General features: G+C 36.7%; 1 protein-coding gene across 4 annotated transcripts in view; it reads left to right on the plus strand.

Annotated features, from left to right (window-relative positions):
* The first annotated feature begins 2,506 nt into the window (after positions 1-2,506).
* The window catches only part of ampd2a (adenosine monophosphate deaminase 2a), a 42,339-nt gene continuing 32,623 nt past the window's right edge, over positions 2,507-12,222 (plus strand). For 2 of the 4 annotated variants that reach the window (XM_032549125.1, XM_032549126.1), the window contains exon 1: positions 8,336-9,063. In XM_032549125.1, the coding sequence (XP_032405016.1) occupies positions 8,628-9,063 (436 nt within the window). In that variant the 5' untranslated portion in view covers positions 8,336-8,627. Of the gene's footprint in view, positions 2,603-2,940; positions 3,010-6,885; positions 6,983-8,335; positions 9,064-12,222 lie in introns of those variants that run through there. The other 2 variants (XM_032549127.1, XM_032549128.1) reach the window with 2 other exon arrangements.

Raw genomic sequence — 12,222 nt, forward strand, 5'->3', positions numbered from 1 at the left:
TAAAAAAAAATAAAAATAAAAATAAAAATCTTGAGAGGAAATGCGCTGAGGGCTAAGAAGAATGTTGAAAAAGATTTCTGAAAGCCAGAAAAACGTACAACTAAAAAAACTCCAAAGGATTACAAAAAATAATCCTTGAACGAAAATAAATATAAAAAGACTAAAATAGGATTGTCTATTAGGTTTAATGCAGCTAAAACTAAGATATCACTTAGTGTATTTAAACCCCATAAGCTCTAAAAATGATCAGTTTTAATAATCATTTTAAAACTGAACAGAAAACGACTGTTTTGTGTTTCTCTGAAGCCACAAAACTCTGAAGTTTTGTGGCTTCAGCCATCTGCTGATCAACACAGTTTAAAGAGGCTGAACAAACATATCAGAGGTAGATTTGAAACAGAACGGCCACATCTTTGCAGCTCCCAACAAGCATGAATGCAGAAGGAAAAATCTCTGAAACATAAAACACCTTCTGCATCTTTACACAGAGAGGAAAAAGAATGAATTTCAATAAATTATACTTTTGGAAAAGTTGGAAATCAGCTTTCTTTTGAGGGTGTGGGGTTGATGATTGTATAACAGAAAATGTGTTTGTTTGTTTTTGTCCTACCATCACAAATGTAAATGTGTCTAGTTCACATTACTGGGATTTTAATTGGAGCTGTGTGTTTTGGTCAGATGAAACTAAACTGAACATTTATGCAATAAACCCTCCAGTATAGGGTGGTTTGAAACCTTGTGCCCAGTGTTAATCATGGTGGAGGATATGTGATGCTGCGGGCCTGTTTCTCTTCTCAAGACCCTGTAAACCTTTTTTTTGAGTGGCTTTTTCAGTTTTTAAATGAGTTGTTACATTTAAACAAATGAAAACATAATAATTCATCAGACACAGGGTCAACCTTCTGACCTAGCAATCTACCTTCCCAGACTAAAATCCTGTTTTCAAATTTGACCATTCAACTGTTACAAACCTGCTTGTTTTCCTAAAAGTCCAAAGGTTTGAGTAAATCACTCTGTTAGCTGAGATGTCGGACTTCAGCCTTAAAAGTCCTGAGTCAGCCCTTTTCTTTTTGACAGTCCTCCGGGTGAACTTTGACCTAATTAGGAGCAGCAAAATCATGATGATGATGCAAAATATACAACATAAAGTGTATTTGATGCAAACCTACTGAGTGGTGTTCTTTTACATGGGCCATGTACAGAAAGGGGAGCATACTAGGTTAAAAGTTATAATTTATCTGTCCAAAAGGGGGAGCTTGCTTAGGGCATCATTGTTGAATAAATTAACACTCTCATTTATGGTTTCATTTAGGCGACACACAGCTCATCTTTTATAAATCTAACTCTGTAACGTTTTAGAGGAAATTTAAAGTTCAAGAAGCAACAGAGAAACTAGATTTGTCGCATTTTTTGATATCCTGCCATCCTTTATACCTCATCTTGTGTTAGCAAGCACTGTCCTTCATCCCTTGACGTCACGTCACCGTCCATATTTATATTAGAGTTTACAATGAGATTAAAAAATGTGACAGTATATTTAAGAAATAACTGTTCTTGTATAAAATCATAATTTTTTTTAGATATGTGTTTATTTCAGGCATGCTTATTTATATATACATTTTATATAAAAGAAAAATAAAACAAAAAATATTAATTTGAAAAGCTATTTTTGGGGGGAGGAGTGAAAAACTGATCCGCTGAAAAGTAAATCTTGTTTGATCTACTTTTAATGTTTAATATAGCAAAACATAAAACCACAGGTAAAGAAAAAGATATACTCTGAGAAGCTCCGTACCTGAACAGTAAAAAGTTTATATTTTCTCCGTGACGTCAATATAAAGTTTTCTACAATGGGCTTACAAGTTTTGATGTTAAAATACTTTGACGTGTACAGACGAAAACAGCGCCCTCTACAGACACTATGGCCTATCTGCAGGATCTGCACCTGTCTATAAATATGATAAGGTAAACTTTTCGTTCCTTTTGGCTGCAATTTCATGTTTTATTATTTTATAAATAAAAATAAATTTAAAGGATAATTAGTTGTCATATGTTCTTACCACAAAATTAAAAAAATAGTTCCATATTTCAGTTTTAAATATTGTTGTTGTCGTTTTTAGCATAATAAATCAGACCTAGTTTTGCATTATTTAATTTACCCCGCTTAAAAAAAATGTAAAAAAAACAAAACTGTATTGTTACAAAGCCAGCAGAAAAAGCGCCATAAATTACAAAACTCTCCCGTATTTTTTTATACTGTACGATGCTACTAATAAAAGAAAAAAAAACTGATCTACAGTGACAAAATAGCTTTTTATATTTTCATTTTCTTTACATGCATAAGTTATGGGCTAAATGCAAGCATACGTACGTCCATGCAGACATGTTTGGGTTTTGACAGCATGGCTCCTTTGCTCCAGTTACTGTAGATAAGACCTTATCTAAGCCTGCAGGACAGAGGACAGCCTCCTCTGTGGTTCTGGGTGTGTTTAAATCAACCTTTGAACCTCCGGGAGACAAACTGGAGCGACTCCTTTAAAACTGCTACTTCATTCCTGAAGTTCCGTCTAAACACAAAAACCCACGAAGCTGCTGAGCTAAGGTGAAAAAAAAATATATATATATATATATATATATATATATATATATATATTTGTGGTGTCTACTTAATACTTTACTTTAGTGACGTTTGTTTTTATTGGCTATTTTGAATGATTATAAAATGAGTAAATAGTTTAAATTACATTCCTCAGGTGTCTGTACAGTGAAAGTTAATGTATTTAAGGATATTTAACATGTTTAAGTTAATCTAGAGAGTGTGTTAATGACATTTAATGACCCGGTGCAGTTTCTACGTTCAGATAAAGCTAGCAAGCTACCAGCTGTACTCTGTAGGAACAGTTACTTTCCACCATGTTAACTTTCTTTCTGTGTTTTCAGACCACTTCCTTTATATTTGAGCTTCTTTGGTCCACTTTCGCCTGCGGCTAATCACAACAATGTCAAACGGTATGTCAACATGTACACATCCTGTCCTAAATGTTTAATAAACCACACAACACAGGGCGAAAACACTTTTATGTTCTGCTGATGTTCCAGGCATGTTTAATTAGTTATAGATCAATTTTATATTTATCTGAATACTCTGAGCTTGGAGTCAAGGAAGATTAGTGCCATTATGTTACTAATTAACTAAAGAACACAGGACAAAATGTTAGCTTTTTCCAGACTTTTCTTCTCTTGTTATAGAAAAAAAAAGGTCTAATAATGCAATAGTTTTCATAATGATTTATGTTAAAGTGAAATGCTTTATGCCTAGTTTGCTACATCACATCTTGATTTGATGTATTTTAAAAATTTGTATTTTGTTTTAGGGCTTAATGACTGAATGCTTCCTTATTCAAAAGCCAGGTTTTGTCAGGTCGCTACCTGTTTGGTCTCTGGATCCCAACCCTGGTCTTCAAGGCACATTGCCCTGCAGGTTTTAGATGTTTACCTGATTTAGCACACTTGATTTCATTTGGTGGCTGATCTACATGCTTTTGCTTTCATCAACCATCTTACTCAGGTGTTATAAAGCAGGGCAGTGGGCCTTCAGGACCAGGGTTGGGTAACATCGCTCTATGCAGCTTGAATTTCAGGTGGAACGAGATTTGTATTGGCACTATAGCATCACTACAGACACAGTGACACTTTCATAGCTCTAAAAGCCCAAAACTGACCACTAAAACTGCTAGATTTATTTATTTTTTTTACAAAGTATAGGTACCTATATTCAAAAACTCTGCTTAGAAGAACCTCAAACTTTGTCTGTAGGATATGTCACTGCTTATTGTAGAAGTCTAGATTCTTGATTTAGAAATTAAGCTTATCATACTTTGACCAGATGTCAAGAAAGAAGTTAAATTACTCTTTCCCACTCTCCAAAAATCACCCTATTTTACAGTTGTATTTTTTCATTATATATACAATCATCAGATGAGATCCAACTAAGACTTAATCAGATTCAATATAGTAATTTGTGCTTAAATGTCCTGAATGTTATTGAAGCAAAAAAAAAACAAACAAAAAACAATAAGTTGAGTCTGAAATGGAATGTAATGCAACTTAATTCAAGCAATAAAAGTTTTAAATGTGTACTTAATGCTCTAATGCATTAAGTTTTCTCTATATCTCATTCAAATGTTAATTTCTTAAACGCTATTTTCTTACAATATGGAAAAAATGACTTTTCTGTCATAGCATTTTTAGTATTATTATATTTTATATATAATATAATATATTATATCTTATATAATATATCACATCTTAATGATGAATAAAGATTCATCATTATTTAAGATGAATCTTATTATATTTTATATATAATATAAAATATATTAATTTTCAGTCAGTTGAACTCAAAATTAGTCACCCATTTAGATTAAAAATGATTCAACTAAGAAGTGTGTCTGACAGTGACCAAGCTTTTCTAGATAGAATGATGTGAAAGGAGCATCAGATAGAAAAAAATAATTTACTTGTTTTTATTTACCGTATTTTCCGCACTATAAGGCGCACCTAAAAACCTTTAATTTTCTCAAAAGCCGACAGTGCGCCTTATAATCCGGTGCGCCTTATATATGGACCAATATTGAGCCACAACTGGTCTTGCAACTACGGTAAGCAGCCGCCGACTTCATTTTCCCCCGTGGAAGAAGAAACGGGAAAGCAGACGCCGACTTTATTTTCCCCGTAGAGGAAGAAACGGGGAAAGCAGCCGCCGATGCAGCCAGCGGTGCACGCTGGGTTTTGTGTAAAGACCCCAAAATGGCTCCTATTAAGAGACACGCTTACAACGCAGAGTTTAAGCTCAAGGCGATCAGTCACGCAGTAGAACACGGGAATGGTCTCTTTGCACCTGCCGCGCATGCGCAAATGCGGCTCTCTTTTTTCGCTTTGAGTTACCATGACAGCTAGAAAAGACAAAGTCTTATTTCAGACGCAAATAAAACAATACTATGCACTTTGCTGTCTTCCTAATATAATGGGCTTTTAAGTTTTTATGGATTTCCAAGCGGTCCTGAATTAAGAAGACGGTGGTTTGTAAATATTCGTCGCTACCAGTTAAAGCTAAGGCCGCACAGCAAAGTTTACAGCCTTCACTTCACTCTGGATCAACTTCTTCAGCCTAAAGCAGAAGGTAAAGGAGCCTCCTGTGTTATTTCCATGGAATCACTTCTCTATTCAGCCTGAAAGAGTTTATGGGAAGCAGAGAGCAGACCAGAGCCAGACAGCCGAGCAACTGATCCGCCTGTACAAACCACTGTAAACACCGTCCTGCTTCACAAGAAGCATGCAAAACTAATAAAGCGAAATAACACGGAGACCTTAAGAAACACGGCCATATTTTACTAAAAGCAACAACTTTAAACCTGAACAGTCAGCTGAACTAAAACTGTTAAGCTAGTTAAGCTGTTAAGCTGAGCTTGTTGTGCTTCAGAAGCAAAAAGCCTGAACCGTAAAATCCCCGTTACTTGGTCTCTGACACTAACGACAATAAACCACGTAATATACTTGAACATAAGGTAAAAACATTGTCCGTTAGAATGGATGAAAAATGTTTAGATACTTAAATAGCACATTTTTACGAGAAAAATGTCTAGCATAAGCTAAAGCTAATGTTAGCCACAAAGTTTAAAGAAAGTAAAACTCACCTTTGTATCTGTGTATAACGAGGCGAACATCTTGAAACCTTTATCCAGCTACTTGTCGGGGCTTCGGCTCGATGTACATCATTAATTGTTACCTTGGACAAGCCCTGCAAGAGCCTTTTTCAATAGATTGGAAAAGATTGAGCCGCGTTTCCCTGAACGAGGAAGCTGAGGTGCAAAGAGCCCATAGAGCAGCAGCCAGAGAATTTAACATGAACAACCAATGGTGCGGAAGTGGAGGAAGCAACAGCTGTTCATTTTGGGAATGAACGGCGCTGGTTTGTAATCTATTAATAAAGTTTGACCGACCTATATGACTATTTTGTGGACATTCCCTTTATCGCAGTTCCATCTAATGGATGCATAACGTAACTCCAGCCTCTACTGTAGCGTCTATTCTATGCGCCTTATATATGAAAAAAGTTTTAAAATAGGCCATTCATTGAAGGTGCGCCTTATAATGCGGTGCGCCTTATAGTGCGGAAAATACGGTACATTTATACTCATCTCAATAATTAGTAGGACAGTTATTGAAATAAAACAGCAGCCAGTCCCCTTGTTATAATAACTGAGCTGCTTTTTTGGGTTGCTTTTTATGTATTTTTTGATGAGTTGTAAGTATTTGAGGTAGGAAGACCTTCTTCACCTCATAATTGTTAACTCCTTCTACAGATTGTCTATCAGATCCACTCCAAAATGTTAACATTACCTCCAGTCAGAAGAAACATGTTGGTAAAATATATATATTAAAAAATACTTTAAACCTAAATCTGACTGGAGTTTAAAGTGCGTAAGTCTGTCCAAATACTTTGAAACTTACAAGCATTTGACTTGTTGAACTTCTTTGATTTCTAAAACAACATTTGCTAGAAACTCTTACAAGCTAGTTTGGCTTGCAGCCAGTAACGACTGGCAGAATCAGGAATAATAACAAATCAAGGCTAGGTTTTAGAAAAAAAAAACAAACAATACAACAGGCTTACATTTGGCAAGGCCCAATAGTTTTTTTTTCACATTTCAGAAATATTTGCGGAGAGGCAGTTTGCAGAAAGAAAGCAAACAGTTTTTTCCTCTCCTGGCTTTTGGCCTCTGCAAGTAAGACACTGAATTTCACTGGCTGTGCTCTAGAAGGGTAAAAAAAAAAAAGACTCATCAGCATGCAGTGATACGCACAGTGGTCTCATTCTTAGCAAAAGAATGTGTGCTCACAAATCCTGACCAAGCAGAGAAAAAGCTACTGAGGAGCTACTTGGTGATGAAACCCTTCTGAGTCCTACAGGCCTAAGAATGTGAGTATTTACTGTGTTCACTAATAAAAGGGTAGTTTGCTTTTTTATTTAAGATGAAATTAGGCCTGTGTGTGTGTGTTTGATTTGTTTTTGCTGTTGCTGTTGCACCAGATGGTGAGTTGTCTCTGAAAACTAGGTCAGATTTTATAAAAGGCTGCAGACACCCAAAAACATTTTTTTTAATGTTGACAACAATATTGAGGATTGATCTTTGACTTGGTCAGACAATAAAGCTCAAAGGTTTCTTGTTAGAGCTTTTCTGAAGCTATATATTTAAGGATTATTTTATGTATCATTTTTGTCTATAGAAGCCTGTTTGACATCTACTTAAAATAGTTTAAGTAGAATAGTTTATGTAGACTATTCTACACGTTAGAAAGTTTGTTGAAGCTGTCCTAGATGAATCATAAATCACTGTATTGGTAAATTTCTACTTTGTCTAATTAATACTGCAGATCTGGAGTTTATATAAAGGAAGTGGTTGTCTGTGTTTACACTTTTGAGGCTGTGTGCAAACACAATGTGAATGCCTGGGCTGTGACTACAGATGAACAGAGCTTTAACATAGATATTGAACAGTGAAATTCCTCTTCCTGGGTGATTTATCCACATTGCAAGTAAGTTGAAGACAGGGCCACTGGCATTAATATTTATTAATTTCAGGAAATTTTGGCTGTAAAAGAGAAACAAGTTCTCCTAGTGCAAAATAGTTGCATTATTTTGCTTACCACTAGGTGGGGATCTTTACCTGTTTTAGGTTTTTCATGCCCCAGATTCTCAAGTCACTGATTCAATGAAACATTTTTAAGAGCTGAGTAATCCTGTCATCACTAGTTTGGATTCTTGAAAGTCCTCCGTCTTGCGTAACAAGTTTTGGAGTGGGCTGATAAGATTACAGATAACATTATCCCAGGCTGCTGTTTGTGGTTTGCTGCTGTGTGAATGACAACTATACATTTTATACGATGGTTTGAACTGATGAAAACACAAATTTGCATTGAAATAAATCGGTATCGCTTTATTAGATGTAACTGGATTTAAACTGGAGCTGTTTGTTTTTGCATAGCGTCCCGTAATGACGTTATGTAATCAGAATGAATTGATTTGAAATCTAGTCAATCAGTGAAGGTTTATTTCTAAATTTGCTTTGACATGCGGACATACTCATTTGGACAAGCAGTGTGATCAATTATGTTCCTAGAAAGTTGTGCATGTAGCGTGTAGCCTGTCACAGGTTGTGTTACTGTCCCTCTCTGTGCATTGGCTGTCCCTATTTATAAAACGCCCAGTCAGGAGGGCCTGTGCTGTCTGCGTTTCAGCTGCCTGGCTTCCCTCAGAAGTTTCCAGCAGGAAAGAGACGCAGACCTCGCCGGTTAGCTTACATACTAAGCCGGTTTCTAAGCTTATCCTCTCTGTTCTGTTTGTTGTCTTTGGCGCTTTTTCCCCTCCATCTCCTGCTGTTCATCTAAATCTCCTTCTTCTCTTGGCTAACGGGGGGATTCTTATGATACCAAGTGGATCTAACTTCTAAGTTTAGACAAGTGGAAAACTTTCGTCCTCCACTCACCTTGGCTCTGAGCTGCTGGGGTACAAGTTGGTTACCAGGATTGCTGGCTGTCATGCTAGCAGCACACCTTCTTCTGCAATGGCCTCTTCTGTGGTTGTATTTCACCACGTTGGCTACAGGAAGCTCATTCCCTGGTTGCTAAGGCAACCAAGGAGGATGGTCCCCCGCAGGATCGGGGAAAGCCTTGGGCGTCCTTTTAGTGCGTCGCTGTGCTGCTCGCCTGCTGACCCGCTGCTGGCCGGAAGGAGGTGGAGCCAACTTTGCAGCAGAGCTGTGAGCAGCTCAGCATGGGTCCTGCTTTTCCCCTGCCCCACCATGAGACAGAGCTCCAGCATCAGAGCGGATGCTCCCCTCTGCTGGTCACTTCACAGCTCAGACTCGCTCTGCTCCTGTAGTAACAGGAACTTGGGTGCTAGGATGTCATCTTCCACCTCCAACAGCAATGGACAAGGGAAGAGTAAACCTAAATCCCAGACTCCCAAAAGAGGGAGCCTGAAGAGCAACACCAGCCCCGGTGAGTGTTGATGAAAGGTGGTCCCACAGAGAGAGTGCAGGAAGTATCAGTTGTTACTGTGGGGTGGAGTCAGTGACACGGATGCATGTTATGTTAGCATGCAGGTTTTTATGCTTTCCAGCTTAGGAAATGAGTTTGCAAATATGGGATTCCCCTTCGTAACTTAATGTTGGTTCTTGTATTTGATGTAAAGGCAGTTTGTTTTTGGCTGATGTTTAATATTCAGCATGTGTGACTCTGCAGGAACTGCTGCAAAGACTGTCTGTACATAATTCAGTATTAAACCAAATCTAAACTTTTAATCTTTTAATAGATGCTTGTTGATTAATATAAAGAGCAATTTCTTATTTACAATGTTATCCTGAAAATGCTAAAACACTTAAAACGGGAGAGAGGGGAGAGGACATTTACATTTACACAATGAGTTATAATTAATTGTAATATGACTAGCTGATAAATGCTTGAAATAACAGGTTAAACTTATTTAATTTATTTGTGAACACTTAGATTTTAGTTTAGTTTTGGTCAGATGGTTTCTATGTCATTCGCATAAAATGATCTGTCTGTCTCTGAAGTAGTTGCTAGAAATATTGTATATTAATTTTGCGCTTTTGTTTTTTAATTTTGGTAAAATATTAAGTAGTTTTTAACTTACATCTACTATATTATGTGCTATTTGGGGTTGGTCATTCCTGCAAAGACAAGCTGGCCTTGTATCTTCTGATACTTGTTTCTGATGCTGGTTTTTAGGGTGTACAGATGCTCCTCACTTTGGATTAAAAATCCAGGTATACTCTTAACAAATGTCAACCAGAATAAGCACATTACAGGAAAAAACAAAACAACAAAAAAGTTAAGTAGTTGATCAGTCTTATTGCTGACTCAGATGGGTAAAGCTTGTTTCTGTTCATGCTGCTTCTGGGGGAGGAGTCTTCATAAGGCCCTGATCAGCCAATCAGAAGCCAGTTTTAGTAAACGTGCAGCACTGTCACACTAGACAGCCAATAATAAACATGGATTTTTCTTTAGGGGGTTTCTGCAAGATTTTTCAAACCCAGAGAGAAAGAAGGTATTCAAATGTTGCAGACAAAATCTCCTGGCTGAAGCATTTTCACATTTAAGCTCTCAAACATGAAATCCTTCTATTAAATGAAAATACAGCCATTAGAATTAGAAAGTAAGAGCCATGTTATGCGAGATACTTAAGGGAGATGTTAGAATTAGAACAATATAGTTTGTACTAAAATATGTGTTACAGTTTTGAGAAGTTTTTATTCTGTTAGAAATATTTAAACTTTCTGGCAAGATTCCAAAGAGAGGCATTTAACATTCAATGTTCTTGTACACATTAAGATTTCCGACTTAATGTCACATCTTGAATGTGGCAGCCATTAATAAGGGATCGTAGCTCCATTACTATAGCTGTAAGCTAACTGGTCTTTTTAGCAGAAACTGTCCCTCCAGTATAGTGATAATTATATAAAAGGTCATTTCATGTAAAAATGAACTTGTCTCGAAACTGGTTGATGTCTTAGTGTTGTGCAGCTTTCCTGTTTGGAGGGATGCAACTGCATATCTGAAGCAGTAACTCCCTCTGACAGACATTTTATGAAATTTGCTGAGGAAGCCTGTGCTTGGCGCAGTAATAAATAACTTAGAAGTCTCTCCAGCCATGCAGTCATTTAAGTCCTCTCAATTAGCCGCTTGGCTGGGTCCTCTGCTTCTCGCAGTCTGTTTTGAGCACCAGATCTGGGTCACTTCTCTCTTCTGACCACATCAACCTGCTTGCCCTCTGACAACAAATTACTGTTGTAAACATCATCTACTGTCGCTGTTGTGAGCATGGAGTTGTAAACAAGTCATGAACCCCGAGTCATCAACGTCGGCGTTTCTAAACAAAGTATTTAGTTCTACTACGCTACATCTTTTGTGTATCCTGTTTATGAGGTTTATCTTGATCTACAGACATAAACAAGTCTTCTGGTATAAAGGCAGCTGCAGATTAAAATTCCTTCGAAGGAAGGCGGTGTTGAGGTTCACTTTAAGTCATCCCAAAATATACGATTGTCCAGCTGTTCCTGCAGTTTTCCTCTGTTCTGGTTCATTTATTAAACATACACATTCCCTTTCATTTGAGGTCTTTGTCTCTTAAATTATACATATGCAGTACGTTTTTACTTGTCTCAGCTCCCTAAAAGCTCTTGTAAACGTTTCCGTCCTTCTTGCGCTGTTTGACGTCTGCAATTAGCTGGAACTGCAGCTTACATCGAATCGGAGTCGTCATCGGAAAGTTAAATTGTGCTACAGCGCTAAAAGATTTAAGCCTGCTGCAATAACCAATTAATTGATTAACTTCGTGATAAGTTAAAATGAGCTTGATACTTTTTTCAATTTGGATTATTATCATGTTTATATAGACATCATAGTCCATTTTACTTATGTTGTTTTTCCATTTCATAAATTTTTTTGGTTATCATGGTTTATTTTGGAGATTTATTATTATTTTAAGATTGGATAGGACAAAATTTTGTTGTGTGAAAATTCTTCAATAAAACACTTTTCATCCACAAGTAGATGTTGTCATTTAGTTTGGTTAAGAATGATACTTATTTTTCTTCCATATCCAGTTTCAAGTGTTATTTTTTTTTTTTTTTTTTTTACAAAATTAAAATTTATTGGTCTTTCAGAGGGCAAACTTTCATTATTATGCCATTATCAATTTGTCACTTGAAATGGTGTCAAAACATCAATATTATCGTTTATCACAATAGTTAGTGGAACAATTTATTGTCCAACAAAATTTGGACAATAATTTTGAAAGAAAAACGGCAAGTGACTGAGGGTCACTGTGCGTAACACAAACCCTGTAAATTCTAGACACTAACAGGTACCATAGAATTGCACAAAAATTTGTGAGTCCCTTCTCGAAATTCCGTGAAAGAGATGTACGGAGCCTTGTGCCAGAAGCGCATTAAAATGCTGTCTGCATCGTTTTAAACTGTGATTGTGAGCGGGAATAAAAATAGCAATAGGTATTTTGTTCCATATAACACAGTAAGAGTGTAACAGGTAAACCTTTTATGGATGCAGACTGGACTAAAAACCCACCTGTTTAGGATTGTATTTGAAACGTAATCAATTACAAATTTATTGATGGAA

This window comes from Xiphophorus hellerii, chromosome 20 (assembly GCF_003331165.1).
Source record: "Xiphophorus hellerii strain 12219 chromosome 20, Xiphophorus_hellerii-4.1, whole genome shotgun sequence".
NCBI lineage: Eukaryota > Metazoa > Chordata > Actinopteri > Cyprinodontiformes > Poeciliidae > Xiphophorus > Xiphophorus hellerii.